Raw genomic sequence first — 20924 nt, forward strand, 5'->3', positions numbered from 1 at the left:
TTTCTGCTAAAATCTGATCAGTCATGCAAAATTGGTGAAACAATTAATATTTCTAAATTACAACATTGATATACCCAACGCTGGATTTAAGCTGCACAGAGAAACAACAAAGTAAAGGAGTGGGACAAGAAATGTGCTTCCAACATTCAGCAGACATCCAGTATTCAATAGAGAGCTCTGCTTGATTTTGCTGTGTGCACTTTGGGTGATGATCAGTAGTATGGGCTATGGGACAGAAGTGGGGGCGTGGTGTCAGGATACGGTTCACAGAAGGGGCGTGTTTGTACCGCCCTCCCCTTCACTGAGATTTGGAGGACGGCTGTGAACGCTCGTCGTAACATCGCGATCAACAGTTGTTGTGTACGAAGTGCTGCAGGCGGCCCCCCCAGCCATCGCTATGGACAGAGCAGCGAAGGTGAGCGGCCGCCTGATCCCCCCCCCCGCGTGGCACGCTGCATGCCCGCACTGCATGTGGCTGGACGGGAGAGCCGCGCGGAGTTTGGCGCCACTGGAGAAAACACGTGCTGGGTGCAGTAGCTGCACATCACTGCATCCGTCCATTCAGCCGTGCAGTGCCGGGGGCTTGTGCTGAGCTGCTCTAATAGCTGTGTACAAGTTCCACAATGCAGTTATTGCAGCTTGCTGTCGCTGAGCAAACTTTCTCGCATTGCACGATGAAGTTACAGTTCTGTGCCACGAGTGCTGTAAATGGGGATACAATGGTGCTTGCAAATGTAGAGCAGTTGAGCTAAATCCGAGAGTCCAGTAGTTAGGAACTGATATGCAGGATTTATTTTTGACTGGGAATTGGTATGCAGTGTAGGAGGCAGTATGGGAATTGGTATGCAGCGTGGGAGGCAGTATGGGAATTGGTATGCAGCGTGGGAGGCAGTATGGGAATTGGTATGCAGCGTGGGAGGCAGTATGGGAATTGGTATGCAGCGTGGGAGGCAGTACAGGAATTGGTATGCAGCGTGGGAGGCAGTACAGGAATTGGTATGCAGCGTGGGAGGCAATACAGGAATTGGTATGCAGCGTGGGAGGCAGTGCAGGAATTGGTATGCAGCGTGGGAGGCAGCGCAGGTTATGCTATGCTACATGGGAGGCAGCGCAGGTATTGAAATGCGGCGCGAGAGGCAGCGCAGGTATTGAAATGCGGCGCCAGAGGCAGTGCAGGTATTGCAATGCGGCGCGAGAGGCAGTGCAGGTATTGCAATGCGGCGCGAGAGGCAGTGCAGGTATTGCAATGCGGCGCGAGAGGCAGTGCAGGTATTGCAATGCGGCGCGAGAGGCAGTGCAGGTATTGCAATGCGGCGCGAGAGGCAGTGCAGGTATTGCAATGCGGCGCGAGAGGCAGTGCAGGTATTGCAATGCGGCGCGAGAGGCAGTGCAGGTATTGCAATGCGGCGCGGGAGGCAGTGCAGGTATTGCAATGCGGCGCGGGAGGCAGTGCAGGTATTGCAATGCGGCCCGGGAGGCAGTGCAGGTATTGCAATGCGGCCCGGGAGGCAGTGCAGGTATTGCAATGCGGCGTGGGAGGCAGCGCAGGTATTGCAATGCGGCGTAGGAGGCAGCGCAGGTATGCGGTGCGGGCGGGCAGTGGAGGAATCGGTAAGCAGCGCGGGAGGCAGTGCAGGAATCGGTATGCGGCGCGGGAGGCAGTGCAGGAATCGGTATGCGACGCGGGAGGCAGTGCAGGAATCGGTATGCGGCGCGGGAGGCAGTGCAGGAATCGGTATGCGGCGCGGGAGGCAGTGCAGGAATCGGTATGCGGCGCGGGAGGCAGTGCAGGAATCGGTGTGCGGCGCGGGAGGCAGTGCAGGAATCGGTGTGCGGCGCGGGAGGCAGTGCAGGAATCGGTGTGCGGCGCGGGAGGCAGTGCAGGAATCGGTGTGCGGCGCGGGAGGCAGTGCAGGAATCGGTGTGCGGCGCGGGAGGCAGTGCAGGAATCGGTGTGCGGCGCGGGAGGCAGTGCAGGAATCGGTGTGCGGCGCGGGAGGCAGTGCAGGAATCGGTGTGCGGCGCGGGAGGCAGTGCAGGAATCGGTGTGCGGCGCGGGAGGCAGTGCAGGAATCGGTGTGCGGCGCGGGAGGCAGTGCAGGAATCGGTGTGCGGCGCGGGAGGCAGTGCAGGAATCGGTGTGCGGCGCGGGAGGCAGTGCAGGAATCGGTATGCGGCGCGGGAGGCAGTGCAGGAATCGGTATGCGACGCGGGAGGCAGTGCAGGAATCGGTATGCGGCGCGGGAGGCAGTGCAGGAATCGGTATGCGGCGCGGGAGGCAGTGCAGGAATCTGTATGCGGCGCGGGAGGCAGTGCAGGAATCGGTGTGCGGCGCGGGAGGCAGTGCAGGAATCGGTGTGCGGCGCGGGAGGCAGTGCAGGAATCGGTGTGCGGCGCGGGAGGCACTGCAGGAATCGGTGTGCGGCGCGGGAGGCAGTGCAGGAATCGGTGTGCGGCGCGGGAGGCAGTGCTGGAATCGGTGTGCGGCGCGGGAGGCAGTGCAGGAATCGGTGTGCGGCGCGGGAGGCAGTGCAGGAATCGGTGTGCGGCATGGGAGGCAGTGGAGGAATCGGTATGCGGTGCGGGAGGCAGTGCAGGAATCGGGAGGCAGTGCAGGAATCGGTATGCAGCGCGGGAGGCAGTGCAGGAATCGGTATGCAGCGCGGGAGGCAGTGCAGGAATCGGTATGCAGCGCGGGAGGAAGTGCAGGAATCGGTATGCAGTGCGGGCGGAAGTGCAGGAATCGGTAGGCAGCGCAGGTATTGAAATGCGGCGCGAGAGGCAGTGCAGGTATTGCAATGTGGCCCGGGAGGCAGTACAGGTATTGCAATGCGGCCCGGGAGGCAGTGCAGGTATTGCAATGCGGCGTGGGAGGCAGCGCAGGTATTGCAATGCGGCGCAGGAGGCAGCGCAGGTATTGCAATGCACGGGCGGGCAGTGCAGGAATCGGTATGCGGCGCGGGAGGCAGTGCAGGAATCGGTATGCGGCGCGGGAGGCAGTGCAGGAATCGGTATGCGGCGCGGGAGGCAGTGCAGGAATCGGTGTGCAGCGCGGGAGGCAGTGCAGGAATCGGTATGCGGCGCGGGAGGCAGTGCAGGAATCGTTATGCGGCGCGGGAGGCAGTGCAGGAATCGGTGTGCGGCGTGGGAGGCAGTGCAGGAATCGGTGTGCGGCGCGGGAGGCAGTGCAGGAATCGGTGTGCGGCGCGGGAGGCAGTGCAGGAATCGTGTGCGGGCGGCAGTGCAGGAATCGGTGTGCGGCGCGGGAGGCAGTGCAGGAATCGGTGTGCGGCGCGGGAGGCAGTGCAGGAATCGGTGTGCGGCGCGGGAGGCAGTGCAGGAATCGGTGTGCGGCGCGGGAGGCAGTGCAGGAATCGGTGTGCGGCGCGGGAGGCAGTGCAGGAATCGGTGTGCGGCGCGGGAGGCAGTGCAGGAATTGGTGTGTGGCGCGGGAGGCAGTGCAGGAATCGGTGTACGGCGCGGGAGGCAGTGCAGGAATCGGTGTGCGGCATGGGAGGCAGTGCAGGAATCGGTGTGCGGCGCGGGAGGCAGTGGAGGAATCGGTATGCGGTGCGGGAGGCAGTGGAGGAATCGGGAGGCAGTGCAGGAATCGGTATGCAGCGCGGGAGGCAGTGCAGGAATCGGTATGCAGCGCGGGAGGCAGTGCAGGAATCGGTATGCAGCGCGGGAGGCAGTGCAGGAATCGGTATGCAGCGCGGGAGGAAGTGCAGGAATCGGTATGCAGTGCGGGCGGAAGTGCAGGAATCGGTAGGCAGCGCAGGTATTGAAATGCGGCGCGAGAGGCAGTGCAGGTATTGCAATGTGGCCCGGGAGGCAGTACAGGTATTGCAATGCGGCCCGGGAGGCAGTGCAGGTATTGCAATGCGGCGTGGGAGGCAGCGCAGGTATTGCAATGTGGCGCAGGAGGCAGCGCAGGTATTGCAATGCACGGGCGGGCAGTGCAGGAATCGGTATGCGGCGCGGGAGGCAGTGCAGGAATCGGTATGCGGCGTGGGAGGCAGTGCAGGAATCGGTATGCGGCGCGGGAGGCAGTGCAGGAATCGGTGTGCGGCGCAGGAGGCAGTGGAGGAATCTGTGTGCGGCGCGGGAGGCAGTGGAGGAATCTGTGTGCGGCGCGGGAGGCAGTGGAGGAATCTGTGCGGCGCGGGAGGCAGTGGAGGAATCTGTGTGCGGCGCGGGAGGCAGTGGAGGAATCGGTGTTGATATGTTAAAATTTGGTTTGTTGCCTACGAATTAAGGGTACCTGAGCCGTATGAAAAATAAAAAAAGTTTTATACATACCTGGGATTTCCTCCAGCTCCGTTGACTAATCCAGTCGCTGTCCTCCCCCGCCACCTGGATCTTCTGCTATGAGTCCCGGTAATTTAGCCAGCTCAGTCCGGCCGCGTGCCGCTCCCACAGCCAGGAACATTCTGCGCGATAGTGCTGTGCAGGTTTAGTACGCTCCCGGCGACTGAGTGTGTGCATGCGCACTACGCCCGACTGGCTCCAGTACCCGGACCCACAGCAGAAGATCCAGGTGGCGGAGGAGGACAGCGAGGGACTGATTAGCCTGAAGAGGGCTGGAGGAAGCCCCATGTATGTATGTAACTTTAATTTCATTTGTCTCTTTAATTTCAAAGGTTTACTTTGTTACACAGTATTACTATACTTTATGCACTCCCCACAGAGCTGCAGGGAATCCACTGAGAATGTTGTGCACATAGACAACACCTCTGTGTTCAATCACCCATAAACCTGGTTCAGATTGTACATGAAGAATGAGTAATAGAGGAAGAATAGCCTCATTCTCCTGCAGAGTACCTGCACATCACTCTTACATGTACCCACAGTTATATTGCCTAGGGCCTGATCCATGTTCAGATAGTGCATAAGGAATGTGTAATAGAGGAAGAATCCCCTCATTCCCCTGCAGAGTACCTGAACATTACTTTTACATGTACCCACAGTCACATTGCCTAGGGCTTGATAAATGTTCTTTGTTCCTGTCTTCTACAAGTACTCTTACCAAGGACTAGTTTTAGTCGATGACTAAAAGTATTAGAGGCAGAAGATCAGCCGGCTAGCCAGGGAACTGGTATTGTTTAAAGAGACACTGAAGCGAAAAAAAATATATGATATAATGAATTGGTTGTGTACTATGAATAATTACTAGAAGATTAGCAGCAAAGAAAATATTCTCATACTTTTATTTTCAGGTATATAGTGTTTTTTCTAACATTGCATTATTCTATAATATGTGCATATTACACAACACTCATCATTCAAAATGATTCTGTCAGAGCAGTCTGTGAAGTAATGACCTCTCCTCTAGCAGAGAAAAAGTAAACAGTTCACTTACAGTTGAGATAATGAAAGTCAGATAACAGCCCTCTCCACAACTAACTTAGTCGGAGAGCTTAATGGCTTGTTTGCATAGAGATAACTGGAGTTTCTCAACTCTTCCTGTACTGGAAACAATTAGACTGATGTATCTGATCTTAATGTTTTATTTCTTAGCTGTACTACACATACAAATCATAATATCATAATTTTTTTTCGCTTCAGTGTCTCTTTAAAAGGGAATAAATGGCAGTCTCCATATCCCTCTCACTTCAGTTGTATTTTAAAATTCCTAAGCATTGGCAGTTAAAAGATGCATTTTATGTTACATACTTTCAATCAACAAAATTGTAATATGCAAATTAGACGAGTCGGAGTCAGTGGAATCCTAACCTGAGGAGTCTGATTCGGTGGATGTTTGTACCGACTCCACAGCCCTGGTCATGTTCTCCCACAGTTATCAGCGCTTAGCAGTCATTGTGCTCCAAGATATGTAAATTAAGGAACCATTGTGCCTCCCCAGCTCCAAGAATTAAGTAGCTGTGAGTTCTCAGATCAAGTAAGTAGCAAAGTGCCTCGAGGTAGATGCTCTAGGAAGTCATGTGCCCACTGTAAATATAATTAAGTAGCCAGAAGCTTCATAAATAGAAAATCGGTAGCTACCATATTTTTGGGACTTTACGATGCACTTTTTCTCCCCCAAAAGTGGGGGAAAAAAAGTTACTGTCTTATAGTTTGAATGTGGCGAGTCTTGCCTATCCGGGCACTCATGTCTAAGGCCCCGTTCACACTTGCGTTTTGCCATGCAAACGGACCGGAACCTGATCGGATCAGGACCTGATCCGGATCGGAACCGTACGGTTCCGATCCGGTCCGTTTGCATCAGGCTGCCATCCGGATCCGTGGGCAAAAAATAGCGAAATTTTAAGAAAAAAAAATGTCAGCAGAAGGTGCACCTGTAGAATCAGGTTCCTCCGCTGTAGGCCTCACCTCCACCTCCGACATTCTGCCAAACAGCTCCAGCACGTCTGTCACTGCTGCTCCACTCCAGACATGCTTGGCCCATGTGTCCCTATCCGAAATGGCCGCTTGGATACGCATAGGAAGTGGGGTAGAACGTCAGTTTTTGTAGGCAGTGTGTTCTGTGCCTTCCGTTCCTTATTGGTTTCTGTGTTCCGGATGGTGCTGTCAGGCTCCGGTCCGGGTGCGTGGGCCGGAGATCCTGACCCAAAAAATAGCGCATGTTGGAAAACTGTCCGGAGTTCGGATCCGGTCCAGCTCCGTACTGTACGGAACGTACGTATGTGAACGTCCGCATAGCCTTTGCATTGCTATGCGGAACGTACGTTCCGTTTGTACAGTATACGGTCCGGGTCCGATCTGGCGGATCCGGACAGGGAACGCGAATGTGAACCGGGTCTTATGGTGACCATTGTCCTAATGAGGTCCATGGTGAAGCGACAGCAGCAGTACGATCTGGTGTTCCTGAGCGGGTTTGTGTTGAGTGGGTGGGGCGGGTGATCAGGGGTTAGCGAAGCGTAGCTGGGGGTTGGGGCATCGGGGTTTAGGGAAGTACAGTTGGTGGGAGCACCAGAGGTTAGTGTAGCTAGGCAATGTACCTTTGGGGGGAAGGTTAAAGGTCCATAGGACACTCCTGGACCATGGACACACCTAGATTTTGTATTTTTTTTCCCCCTGGTTTTTGCCCTCTAAAGTAAGGTGCCCCCAGATAAAATAACTATAAAACCTTGTGTCCTCAACAGAGCTGTGGAGTCGGTATAAAAATCATCTGACTCTTTTTGAGTTTGATACTTCGGACTCCTTTCATTTGCATATAACCACTTAGTAAATTGAAAGTATAACATAAAAGGCATTTCATCACTGCCAATGCTTAGTAATTTTAAAGCTATATTAAGATGGCATCTGCTTTTTGGGAACAAAAAGCCTCTGGCCAGGAAGCTGACACTCTACCTTGTCTGCCACCCCAGCCTGTCACATTGCCAGCGTGAGTGCCCCGGCATTCTCAGCCCCAAGTAAGTAAAAGGGGACATTTATTTTTAACTTACTTTATCCTTTAATGCAGCATTTTACATTTGAACTCCATTAGCTTGCCTGCAATTGCAATTCCTAGTGCACTTTATTCACACAATTGTGATGCAATGCGATGAATGGTACACTGCGATTGCATCTAACATGAGCACAAAAACTGCTTTAGGACCGACATTTGCAAACGGGTACAATCATGCGGCAATTGCATCACACTAATGGAAATGTTCCCATATGATTTCCAGTAGTGTTGTAAGACCTAACGTTTTGTGATCAAGTTTTGACTTAGACTGGACTTGGGCTTAAAGAGAACCAGCGAGAAACGAGATTTAAAGATTATGCATGCTTTTCTCCAGCCCAATCCGCACGGATCGATCCCACACCGCCGTCCTCAGCCTTCTCCTGCTTCGGTACAGGGTACCGTAACTCCGGCCAGTCTGCTCAAGCGCCATGCAGCTGGCTGAAGTTACGGGACCCGGTACAGAAGAGGGAGATGGCGGAGGATGGCGGCGTGGGAGCGAGGCGTGCGGTTGGGGCAGGAGGAAGCACCGGGTATATATAAATCTTTTAATATCGTTTCTCTCTGGTTCTCTTTGTGTACCTGGGGCTTCGAGAAATCCCCCTTGAGGCTCCTTAGTCCCTTGCCATCTCCCCAGGTGGCTCCTGTCCCCCCACAAGATATGCCCCAAAAGCTTAGTTGTGCGTGCCCGTCCAGGTGTGCTCCCCTGTCGTGCTCCCACGGCTGGGAGCGGTCTGTGCTTGCGCACAGCTGCAGAACGCTCTGAAGGGGCAGGAGCGCTATGGGGGAGCGTGCCAGGCCACGTATGTGCGAGTCGGCCAAGCTTTCGGGCCATATTGCGGGTGACAGAAGCCACCCGTGGAGATGGCAAGGGACTGAGTAGCCTCAAGGGGGCGTAAGGAAGCCCCAGGTAAGTATAGAACCTGAGATGGCTTTCATCTCAGGTTCACTTAAAATGACTTTGCCTCCAGGCATCTTTCATATCTTTAGTAGTCTCCATGTTGACAACCCCCAGTTCCAGTAAGTCGTATTCACTGTTGTACTTATGCTTTTATAATAAATACACACCTCTATGCAGCCTAAAGTAGGTACTTTAGAAAAATAGAGCATTTTAGTATTTGACGGGACTTGCGAACAGTTTGAGTCTCTTGAAAATCATACAGGGAAGTCTAGACACTATTTTAATAGATGATTGGAAGAAAATGGCCTTTAGAAAGCCAGCAGTAAGTTTTTTTCGTAATTAATGTCCATCAGCTCTGTATATGGGTAGAAGTGCATTACTTTTTTGTTCTTAATCAGTAAATGTGCTTCCTGGGCATGGAGGTGGCAGTAATGGAGGGATCGTGGGGAATGGAGACAGTCGGTGCAGAGACTGCACAGCAGGTCATGGCATAGTGGCACAAAGCCTCAAGAGCTAATGCAATTTCTTAAAATTTTCATTCCATGCAGAATTGGCTGATGGCTCCTTACAAACATTCCTCAATGTCATTAGAATGTTGTATTTTTTTTTTAGCTCTTAAAGGTGGGACGCCAAATTCCTTCATAGCAGAGCACTTGGCTCAGCTTTTGGAATATAGCGAGTCCTGGGTGTGGAGTGATTGTAGGCTGAGGGAACATGTGTAGGCTTATTCAGGAAATCATTGTAAAAAGCTAGTGCTGGGCAAAGTACAGCAGCAATCGTTTACGTTGTTGTAGACAAACTTGTTACCCGTCCATAATAAAACCTACAGCTGTCTCTGAAATATCTTGAAACTGATAGAAGTAATGAATACATACATACATACATACATACATTGTTTGTCCTCAGTTTAAAGTGGTATGAAATTCAGCATTTCTTTGTTCTAAAAGTTTATCTACACATAAAATCTACTAACACTTTTCTTCCAGCCACCTGTAGTCAGCTCTCGTAATGTGCTCCCGGTCCTCTTCTTTGTGCCGCTGTCAGTCCCAGTAAGGTCTGCCAGGGCTGTGGAGTCTGAGCCATTTTGGGTACTTGAAATGTGGGTGGTTTCGTAAACTGAGGAGTCAGTCGGATGATTTTTGTACCGACTCCACAGCCCTGAGGTCTGAGACTTGGCTCAGTCGCAGACTACTACACATGAAGTTCTGGGCACAAGCCTTCCCGATCACACTGCTCGGCATGCACAGTTCGTACGATTTCTGAGTTTGTGCAAATTTCTCCTGGCCACAGAAGCAGGATGGAGGAGGTGGGTAGCCTGAAAATGCGCATGCTCAGTGGCCCGCAACCCAGCAGCGCAATACATCGGACTGGGAGAACATCAAGGGAACTGAAACAAGGGCTAGGTAAGTAAAAATACTTCTGTTCCCTTTATCTCAGGTTTGGAGAGGTCTATTGCCTTTGGACCTTATTCATGTGTTTGTTTTTGTTTGTTTTTTTTCCTTCCTTCTGAGTTTTCTCACTGGAGAGGTTTCACACCTTGTGAATAGTATCTGGGCTGTGGAGTCGGTACAAAAATCTTCCAACTCCGACTCCTCAGTTTATGAAACCACGACTCCGGGTACCCAAAATGGCTCCGACTCCTTAGTCTAATACTTAACAGGGCTGTGGATTTTGTACAAAAATCATCCGACTACGGGTGCCCAAAATTGCATCGACTCCAACAGGGCTGTGGAGTCGGAGTCGTGGAGTCGGGCAATTTTGGGTGCCTGGAGTCGGAGTCGGGAAAAAATGCACCGACTCCGACTCCTAATGAATTTGTAACTGTAATTAAAATAGAAAATATGATAAAATGTTCTATTTCTCAGATAATAGTCATTAAAAATAATGTATATATACAGTAATAGCTATGCTTAGTCCACAAAAATAAAACAAACCAATCAAAATTAGTTACTTGTGCTGCTTCAATAAAGCAGTCCCCGTATTTTTAAGGTCAGATATACATATCTGATTGTGACTGTATATATGATGTGTACACAGGAATCTCTTATATATACTAAATAACATCTATGCTGTAAGAATAAAGCCTGATGTGTAGCTGTGTCACTAATAGAGATGGTCAACGAGATGGAAATAATTCTGCATTGATGCTGATTTATGCAAATGTATGCACTCCCTTTGCTGATGAAATCAAATAATTTGATGTGTTATTAAAATTTGGTTTGGTGACTACAAATTAAAGGGTAACTGAGACGGATGAAAAGTAAAGTTTTATACATACCTGGGGCTTCCTCCAGCCCCCTTCAGGCTAATCAGTGCCTCGCTGTCCACCACCCGGATCTTCTGCTATGAGTACTGGTAATTCAGCCAGTCAGCGCTGTCCGGCCGCATGCCGCTCCCACAGCCAGGAGCATTCTGCACCTGCGCAATAGTGCTGCACAGGTGTAGTATGCTCCTGGCGGCGGAGTGTGTGCATGCGCACTACGCCTGACTGGCTCAAGTACCTGGACTCATAGCAGAAGATCCAGGTGGTGGAGGAGGACAACGAGGGACTGATTATCCGGAAGGCAGCTGGAGGAAGCCCCAGGTATATATAAAACTTTAATTTCATCTGTCTCAGGTTTACTTTGTTACACAGTAGTACTATACTCTACATATGCACTCCCCACAGAGCTACAGGGAATCCACTGAGAATGCTGTGCACATTGAACACAGAGGTGTTGTCTGTTTACAATCTCCTCATTCCCCTGCAGAGTACCTGCACATCATTCTTACATGTACCCACACTTACATTGCCTAGGGCCTGATAGATGTTCTTTGTTCCGGTTTGTACCTTTTACAAGTACTCTTACCAAGGACTAGTTTTAGTCTAAAGGGAATAAATATAGTAGTCTACATATCCTTCTCACTTCAGTTGTCTTGTAAAATTCCTAAGCGTTGGCAGTTAAGAGACGAATTTCATGTTACATACTTTTAATCAACAAAATTGTAATATGCAAATTAGAGGAGTCGGAGTCGGTGGAATCCTAAACTGAGGAGTCGGAGTCGGTGGATTTTTGGACCGACTCCACAGCCCTGAATAGTATAACTTGTAAATCAAATCAAAACGGATTTAAAAAAATCAGATGCTTTCATATGGAGATGGAAGACTCCGGGTCCTAAAGAGCCTTCCCTTTTCCCTCTCGGTCCAGTACTGCCACCCGCGTTAGCTGTCTTTGACTAGGTTGAAAAATGCTCCGAGTGCGCTTGGAGACACTCGTGCCTCCGCGTGCTTTGGAAGACGGGCCACTCTGTACCGTGCATGCGTGAGCACGCTCATGCGCACATGTGCAGTACGCAGCTTTTCCACATTAACCTGCAGTGCTTGCTTCTCTTTACTCCATTTCATGTGTTATGTTTTGGATGACAATCTGGCATGTGTATAGGTGTCTTCTCTTCTTTACGGTTTAAAGAGACTCTGAAGCGAATTTTTTTTGCTATATTTACCTATTTAATTCGCTTCAGAAGTCTCATCAGCGGTAAACCGTCGCATCCCCGTCGAAAAACCAGTGCTGCAGACCCTCCAAATTCCCAGGCAAACATCCACGGCCAACTTGGTCATGGATTCTGCTGCCCTAAAAGGCAGAGCTTTCTGCTGTAGCTCTGCCTCTCCTGCCATCAATCGCCCACGTGGTTCTCTGCCTCTCCCCGCCCCTCTCTGTGAAGGAAAAGTGAGAGGGGCAGGGAGAGACGACAAGCCGCCGCGATTGACATCAGTAGAGGCAGAGCTACAGCAGAGAGCTCTGCCTCTTTCAGGAAGTGCTGGCCAGATTCCCCCCGGGGATTTGGTGGGTCTGCAGCCCTCGTTTTTCGGCGGGGATGCGGCGGTTTACCGCTGATTAGACTTCTGAAGCGAATTAAAAGGTAAATATAGCATTTTTTTTCTTTTTTCTTCACTCTCTTTAGTCTCCCTCCTGGAGTGCTAAGCCAAGTCACCCAGTTGTGAACGGGATGTGAAGGCTGTTATATTAATTTCTTTCTCAGGCCCTTTGTACACTTACTGCGTAGGGGTAACATGCAGAATTTTTGGAGTAATTGCATTCAGTGGCTGCAGGGCCAAATTGCATTTCGCAAATCAAGAGCAGTTTCCAAAAGCAGGAAACCATTCCTATTGGGCCCCGGGCCTGTAGGGCTCTTTCACATCAGAGCTTGCGTTGGAGAACGCTCAAAGCATACGTTTTGTTGTATACGTTTTAATACGTTTTGATATGCGTTGCACTGCAGTGAGTGTGCGTTTTCAATGTGTTACAGCACATAGGAAAACGCAGGTAATTTTTTTCTTTAGTTTTCAACTTTCTACATTGTTCCTCTGTTGCATTCTGGGACTGATTGCCTGTGTTAACGGTTTAAAAACGCGCATAGTGTGCGTTTTACATTGACTAACATTGTAACGTATAAAGCTAGCGTCGGCCGAAAAACTGCGCCTGGGTGCAGTGTAACGCAACACACAAACGCAGCGTTATATGTGAAAGCTAAAATGAGTCTATGGACTTTCATTTTACCTTGGGTAACGCAAACTTTACCCGTTGCGTTGAAACGCAGAAAATCTGCTCTAATGTGAAAGAGCCCTTAGAGGACTGTTCTTTATACGTAATTTTATTGACCTTCTTTTGCAGAAACAAGTTTTCCATCCAAGACGCACAACAAAGAAACTGCAGAAAATATTTACAGAGGAGTCTGACTCTGATGATGTTACTTTTGAAGGCTTTTCACACAAAGAGATTAACAATGGAAAGAAGGTAAAATATCATCAGTATTGTTTGCAGAAAACTTTAATGTTGAAAGCAATGCTTGAAGTGAACCTGCAGTAAATAGCTTGTAGTTTTTCTCCGGGGAGGGCGGGTCCGCCATAAGTCGAGTGATGCGGGTTCTTCGGGACGGCATCATGGGGCAAGGCTCAAGTAACTAGCTTTTTTTTTTTTTTTTTTCCCTCCCTTACTAGGAGGTTGCAGGATTTTGTAAATTTAGGAGATCCACTTTAAAGAAAACCTGAGGTGGGTTTTGTGAAATCATATTAGGACACAGGCATATTTTGTGTACTGTGACCAGCCTCTGTGTCCTTCTATTGTGCTTCCAGCCCCATATAAAAAGCGCCAGGCTAGCGACACGCAGATTGAGGTGGGGTTGGTTGCTGGAGGCACAATAGGACACAGAGGCTGGTCACAGTACACAAAATATGCCTCTGTGTCCTAATACGATTTCACAAAACCCATCTTGGGTTCTCTTTAATGTTTACTAGTAGGAGCCTTGAATTGTTGACCCGAGGAAGGCGCTTTAGGCTGTGAAACGTATTTTCTTTGTGCAAAATAAAGTTTGTTGAAAAATATATTGATTATTCTCCTTTCAAGGTAGACTTAATCTCTTACCTTATTGATTATTCAGTTGGGCACCTCCCTCCTCCCAGATTGTATAGTGACCAGAAGAGGTTTTCTGGATCCTTGGAAAAGGAGTATTTACTGGCAAAACTGGTTAGGAATAGAGGGAAGACTTGCCTTCAATCTTGAAGAATAAGTGAGATAAAGGCATAAAGAGATAGCAGACTTTACTCACATCTTGTTTCCCTGGACAGTGCAGGCCTCATTAGGTAGAAGTCATAGACTGTTGCTGCAGACATAAGCACCTACGTATGTAGCAGCTGCCAAAAGCTAAGTAAGTACCCACTGGCAGTTCACGGCCACGAAATATCATTCCCCAATCCATCTGGCCGAATCTGTGAGCGTCATTTGGCAAAACCTGTGAAAGTCAATGATTGGAACAATACTCAGTCCAACATGGCGGCTGTTCAAGAGCAAAGCAATCACTGTGGGTGGGTGCATCTTGAAACATCGTGCGATGTTACACGATATTACAAAGAAAATTGGTGCATATAATTGTTTGGAAAAATTGCTTATTGGGTATGGGCCTTTAGAGACTTTATTTATCTGATGAAACCAACAACATTCAGCAAAAGGAATTAAGAATGGTCATTTATTTCTGTCAGTTCATGTCAAGTTGTTTTCTATATTAGATTTAAAGAGAAACTCCAACCAAGAATTGAACTTTATCCCAATCAGTAGCTGATACCCCCTTTTACATGAGAAATACAATAATTTTCACAAACAGACCATCAGGGGGCGCTGTGTGACTAATTTTTTGCTGAAACCCCTCCCACAAGAGGCTCTGAATACCGCGGTACTCTGGGCAAACTGCCACAATGTAACAATGTTCACAGACAGGAAATGGCTGTTGAAAGCTGTCTGTAACAGCCAGAGCAGCTAGAAACAGCTACATAACTTGCCCACAGTAACAATGTCACCATGTAATACATGTCAGAATGTGAATCTGGGAGAGGAAAGATTTTACAATGAGCAAACACTGACTAAATCATTTATACATAATTATGGTAAAAATGAAGCACTTTTTTTATTAAATTATTTTCACTGGAGTTCCTCTTTAAGCCTTTCTCCTATGTCGGTTTTACATTAATTTTAATATTTTATCCAGGGCGGTAGTCTGAGAAATTTGGGGTACCTGGAGTCGGTGATTTAATAAACTCGGGAGTTTGATGGTGTTTTTTTGTTTTTTTTGTGCCGACTGTACAGCCCTGTCTTTATCACACAGAGGCCTCTTGTACTGCATTTAGTTTTAGCATTAATTTTAGGCATTTGCTGTAACAATTTACAGTAATTGCTGACTGCCTCTTCTCAGCTACGATCATACCAGATCCATTGTCCTCTAATATAGTTATTTTTCTCCATCAGGCTATGAGTGATGATGACCACAAGGACGATGTGCTTTCCGGCAGTGAAGAGGAATCCGCACCACCAAAGAAGAGAAGCTTTGGGCTCCGTATTGCTCTGCAGTTTCCCAAGAAGAATAGTGGAAGTAAGGAGAAGACTAAATCTAAAGCAAAACCGGTCCAACAGGACAAAAAGGAGATGCCCACTAAAAGGAAGAACCCACCAAAAGGGGGGAAAATACGCACACAATCTGATTCCGAAGGTGAAAATGACAAACCTAACGTGGAAGACTCAAATGCCCTCCTCAGAAGAGCCATGAATATTAAAGAGAACAAGGCTGTGGTAAGCGGTTGTGTATTAGGATAGTGCATGGAAGCCATTCTGCTTTTTTTTCTAGTTTCTTTGAGTGACTGTGCAGACTCCGATGTTCTCATATTCCTCTAATTTACTATGTTTGTCCAAGGCTGTTCAAGATATTAAAAGAAAAAAAAAATCTTCTGATATATGGCCAAAATGTTCAATTTTACGTAGTTGAACTCTGGATCGGCTGCAGTACAGGTATAGCCATTATTAGTTGTATGTGTAGCCAAGTACTGTTATTAACTGCAAAGGAGCAGTATTGGCTTCGGCGCCCAAATTCTCAAAGCTGTAATTAACAATATTCAAAATAACAGTAATACTCAAATTATCACGCAACTCTTGTGAGTACACAGCAGAAGTACTCCCTTAGCCCTTTAGATATGCCGTTACATATCCCATTTGCAGAGTCTTTGATGTGTCAAGTACAGTCATGAGGCAGCGGTGTTGTATTTGTTCTTTATTGTAGCATTTCTTTTCTTTTTTTATTACCCGCTTCAGGGCATTGGTGACTGAAATCTACACTGTTTGGGACCTGTATTCCCTGCCAGCCCGTAGATTTAAAAATGATCATGCCGCACGCCACCGCCGATCTCGCTGTTCACCCATCTCTAGAGCCCACTTGCTCTGCTTCTGTTGGTATGACGGCAGAGCTCCGTAAGCCAATCGGGAGTAGATTTCATTGGCTCCTGACCCTGTGATTGGCTGACAGTGATCATAGGGTCAGGAGCCAGTGAAAATCTGCTCTTGACTGGCACACGGAGCTCTGCCGTCATACTGACAGCAGAGCAAGTGAGCTGCAGGGACGGGAGCAGAAAACGGCGAGAGAGACAGATTTGTGCAGCGTGACATTGGTGACGTCTGTTCCTTAAAGAGAATCTGTATTGTTAAAATCGCACAAAAGTAAACATACCAGTGCGTTAGGGGACATCTCCTATTACCCTCTGTCACAATTTCGCCGCTCCCCGCTGCATTAAAAGTGGTTAAAAACAGTTTTAAAAAGTTTGTTTATAAACAAACAAAATGGCCACCAAAACAGGAAGTAGGTTGATATACAGTATGTCCACACATAGAAAATACATTCATACACAAGCAGGCTGTATACACCCTTCCTTTTGAATCTCAAGAGATCATTGTGTGTTTCTTTCCCCCTGCATCTCTCATGCACTGAAGTTTCAGGCTGCTCTTTTCTTCCTGCAAACAGCTTTGCCCTTGTCTGAATTTCCTCAGTATGTGAAAGCCCAGCCAGCTCAGAGGACGATTTATCCAGCTTGTAAAAGAGAAGAGATAAGCTGCCCTAATCTAAATAATACACAGGCAGTGTGCATAGAGGGGCCTGGAAGGGGGAGTTCATAGCAGAACCACAACACTGAAGAACTTGGCAGCCTTCCAGACACAGGCTGACAAGTCTGACAGGGGAAAGATACATTGATTTATTACAGAGACTGTGATAGCAGAAAGTGCTGCAGTAAGCCAGAACACATTAGAATAGCTTTTGGAACTTGTAGGATGATAAAAAACAGGATGCAATTTTTGTTACGGAGTCTCTTTAAGGGCCCAGAGACTTCTGGTACAGAATTGGTTAAAGTGTACTAGAGGCCAATAAAACAAAGATACTTGCCTAAGAAGATGAAAGCCTCTGGATCCAGCAGAGGCTTCCCATGTCCCCCTGGCCCGCATAGCTGCCGTGTGCAGGTCACCGGAACATATCTGACAAGCCTGTCTGAGTTACGTGGTCGTTCACCTCTTCATGCATGAGTGTAGTATGACCGCCGCTGACCATTAAGCCGGAGTTTTATTGCTTAATACTTCTATAGGTGTTCAATATGAAGGCCCAGGTTGGCTGAGGAACTATATGAATTCTTTTCATTCTCGTTCTTGCAGTCACAGTTGTGATTCTGTAACTGGTGTGTGAATTTTAGTTGTCTATATGTAACTTTGTTCGTTCTTTCTCTTATAGCTGGCCCAGCTTCTAGCAGAACTGCATTCTGTACCTGACCTGTTTCCAATGAAAACTCCACCCCCCTCAGTAAGTTGAATTATAAACTGAATCCTCTTTGTTTCACAATAGGAATGCATGTAATATCATTAATTTTACCCCAGAAGCAGAAAAAGACGAGTCGCAGAACCTTTTCTGAAGGCCCCATTGAAAGACGCACGAACCCCACAAGGAGCGCACGACCACCAGAGAACTTTGCCCTGGAAAACTTCACTGCGTCTGCCATGCAGTTTGCAGAGCACCTTCGCAAGTTCCAGAAGAAATCTTACACAAGGCAGCCATTGACTGACGTAAGTAACTGCCATAAGTGTTAGTTCATGTTTTTCACACAGTATCCTCACACATCCATTTTAGTGTCCAGTTCGGCCAGTATTACTCTTCACCCCCTGCATGCTAACATAAGAAGAGAGGCTGCAGCGGTAACCATATGCCTGTTCCACTGCCAGGTACTCTCAAGCTGGTTAGCATGCACCAGCGTCCATTTGTAGGCTTCCCCTGACATGCATTTGGAACCGGAGGGATGCTTATGCATGCAAATTGGCATGAATTAAGAGAAGAGAACTTGGCTGTGTGGCAGGCATATGGTCACCACTGCAGATGTTCTGCGTATGTGCACAGGTGGGGTATACTGTCCACACTGAATACTAAACGGGGAGGTGGCTGCACTGAGTGCTAAGGGGTGGAGGCTACTGGCTACAGTTAGGGACCAGGTGGGGTTTAATGGCTGCAGGTAGGGACCTGGAGGGGTTATTGGCTGCACTTGGACACTAGGAGGGGTTAATGGCTGCAGTACTAGAGGTACAGCCAAAGTTACCCTTCTGGTCCCCACTTTCAATTATTAACTTTACTGGGCTGACTTACTGAGTTAAATAATGGTGTTGACTTTTATATTTGAGGATGTATTATAGTGTGATATCAACCAGTGATCACCCAGTGAGTAGTTCTATGCAAATCTGGTCCATTAGCATAATTCCATGTTGCCGCACCTGGGTGCAGTGGCTTCTCAATACCTCTGCCCACAACTCCACCGGATTATTCACTTTATGATTTTATTATTACACAGAAAAAAAATCAGAATATTGTAGCATACATCGTGGCGGTATGGCCTGTGGGTCAAGATCACAAACGGCTATCCCCAGATTAATAGAGTCTATTTCATACCGGATGTTGTCAGTAATTTTTTAAATTTCCCAATATAGAAGTGGTAGGGGAGAACCTGCACAAGGCATAGTGCTGAGGCCAAGAACCATTTGTTCTAGTGCAGCCTTTGCACCCTGGAGGAACCCTTCAATTAATTTTTAAATCCCACAGAAAAAAGGGGTTTATTTTATAGGTGTGGTCTTTAAAAGTGGGTGTGGCTAAACTTTTTTTTTTTTTTTTTTTTTTTTTTTTAATTATTATTATTGTAACAGCCTCCATGTGTTTCACCTTTGCACCCATTTCATGTCCTTCATTATTGTGCTTTTTTTATTGTAGTTGCCACCAGTTAGTGTTTGATCTCTCTATTTCCTTTTCATCTGCTGTGCACACTGTTGCCTCAATTCACTTGGGGCAGTTCAGTAAAATAATTTAGGGCAGTAAAATACCGTATTAGTGAATTTGGGAAAAACATTGTGTAAAATACCAAAGTTTTCTTGTTTGGCAATATATCCCTCCCCCCCCCCCCCCCCCCAAAAAAAAATGCTTCAATTCACTAAGCTGTGCTCAGTAAAGCTGGTACACATTTCCAATTATGATTGGCCAATCACTGACCAGTTTTACCACCTCCTTGTTGTATGAGGTTTTACCTACATAGTCTGTTCATAGTATTCATATTAATATTTGTGAATTGCAATTTCTTGAGGTATTTACCTCACAAGTCGGTAATTTACCTTACTAATTGGTAATTTAACTTTTCAGAGCGGTAATGGGCTTAGTGAATTGGTATGTGGCAAGGTGATCAGTAAAATCAGCTGCCTTCTGCATTACCGGTGTCAGTCCATTACCACAGCATAGTGGTAATGGTGAGGTAGTTTTGAAAGTTTCTCATCCCTCCAGCTGAGGCCGCTGTCACTGGAAGGAAAAATGCCAGGGAGCCCCTGCAAAGTCCTCAAGGAACACGTTCCAGGGAGCCCGGGCTGAGAAAGCATGTTCTACAGTGTGGTGAAGTTCTATACGTCCAAGCTGCTGGGGTTTTTTTTCTCTGTCTTAGTTTTTGTGGTTTTTTTTTTTTTTTTTTTTTTTTTTTTACAGAATTACTCCTGCACAGTTTGAATCCTCTAACTCAGGTGTGCCTCCTATACAACTGACTGCATATGTCACATTGAGTAGACCTGTTAGTCAATACAATTATTTTTTTTTTTAATGAATATTAGGAGGAACGAGAAGAGATTCGGCGACGGCGGCGAGAATCAAAAGGCAACAGTTTACGCCCCGTGGAGGACATCACAGACGAGGAGCTGGCCAACGTCGCGGACACTGTTAAAGACAAAGTTTATGATAAAATTCTGGTATTATTTTATATACTACTTCTTCTTTATTTCTTTTTGTACTAAACAGGGCCCAAAGTAAGAGGCGCTTGGTTGCTGCCATATCTATTTTCTTTAAAGCCGTACCAGTTGCTTGGCAGTTCTGCTGAGGCATGCAGCTAATCTAGTCAGATTTGGGTCAGAAGCATCTGATCTACATGCTTTCTAAGGGCAGGTTCACATTAGAAGTGCTAATTGTATTTGCGATTTTGGTGTACAAAATGTAGCGTTTTTAGTGATTTGTACTTGTGATTACTTTTTAACTACCTCAAGACTGCGGCAGCCCCAGGACCACCTAACGGTAATGGGTGTCAAGTCCTGGGGTCGGCTACTGCAGGAGATTGCGTGCATTTCCTGCTTGGTAGGCGGAGCTCCGCTCCACCTTCAGTCTCCCAGCGGCGATCGCCGCTTGGAGACTGTTAAAAACTGCCGTCTATTAACATGGTACAGAGCTGCGATCTACCCTGGGGTACAAGAGAGCAATCGGCAGTTATAGGCTGAAGCCTATCATAGCCGATCGCTGTGATTGGCTGGCCGAGGGAGGGAGGGTGGGAAAAATGTTTTATTTAAAAAAAAAAAAACCCAAAAAACATATTTGTAAAAAAAAAAAAAAAAAATCTGGGGGGTGATCAGACCCCACCAACAGAGAGCTCTGTTGGTGGGGAGAAAAGGCCTCCCTCCCCTTTTCTCCCCACCAACAGAACTCCCACCAACAGAGCTCTCTGTTGGTGGGGTCTGAGGGGGGGGGATCAGCTGCAGTGGCCCATTTCAGTAAAAAATGGCCTGGTCTTTAGGGGGGTTTAACACTGTGGTCCTCAAGTGGTTAATAGAACGAGAATCATACCATAGTGGTCTCTGGCGCGCTGTATACAGCGCGTGTGATTTAAATGCTGCCGTGAGAATGATTCCATAGGGATACATTAGCTACACCGCTTTGCTGATCACTGGCGATCAGCAAAGTGCTACAAAAGCACCCAGTGTGAACCAGCCCTAAATG

At 47.7% G+C, this 20924-nt stretch overlaps 1 protein-coding gene across 2 annotated transcripts in view; it reads left to right on the forward strand.

The window, feature by feature from the left end:
- The first annotated feature begins 298 nt into the window (after positions 1–298).
- The window catches only part of CDCA7L (cell division cycle associated 7 like), a 37543-nt gene continuing 16917 nt past the window's right edge, over positions 299–20924 (forward strand). Inside the window, exons 1-6 of one of the 2 annotated variants that reach the window (XM_068238635.1) lie at positions 299–415; positions 12962–13084; positions 15086–15406; positions 17382–17450; positions 17525–17710; positions 19775–19909. In XM_068238635.1, the coding sequence (XP_068094736.1) occupies positions 398–415; positions 12962–13084; positions 15086–15406; positions 17382–17450; positions 17525–17710; positions 19775–19909 (852 nt within the window). In that variant the 5' untranslated portion in view covers positions 299–397. The remainder of the gene's footprint in view (positions 416–12961; positions 13085–15085; positions 15407–17381; positions 17451–17524; positions 17711–19774; positions 19910–20924) is intronic. The other variant, XM_068238636.1, reaches the window with a different exon arrangement.

The sequence above is a fragment of the Hyperolius riggenbachi genome, chromosome 5 (assembly GCF_040937935.1).
Source record: "Hyperolius riggenbachi isolate aHypRig1 chromosome 5, aHypRig1.pri, whole genome shotgun sequence".
In the NCBI taxonomy this organism is placed as follows: domain Eukaryota; kingdom Metazoa; phylum Chordata; class Amphibia; order Anura; family Hyperoliidae; genus Hyperolius; species Hyperolius riggenbachi.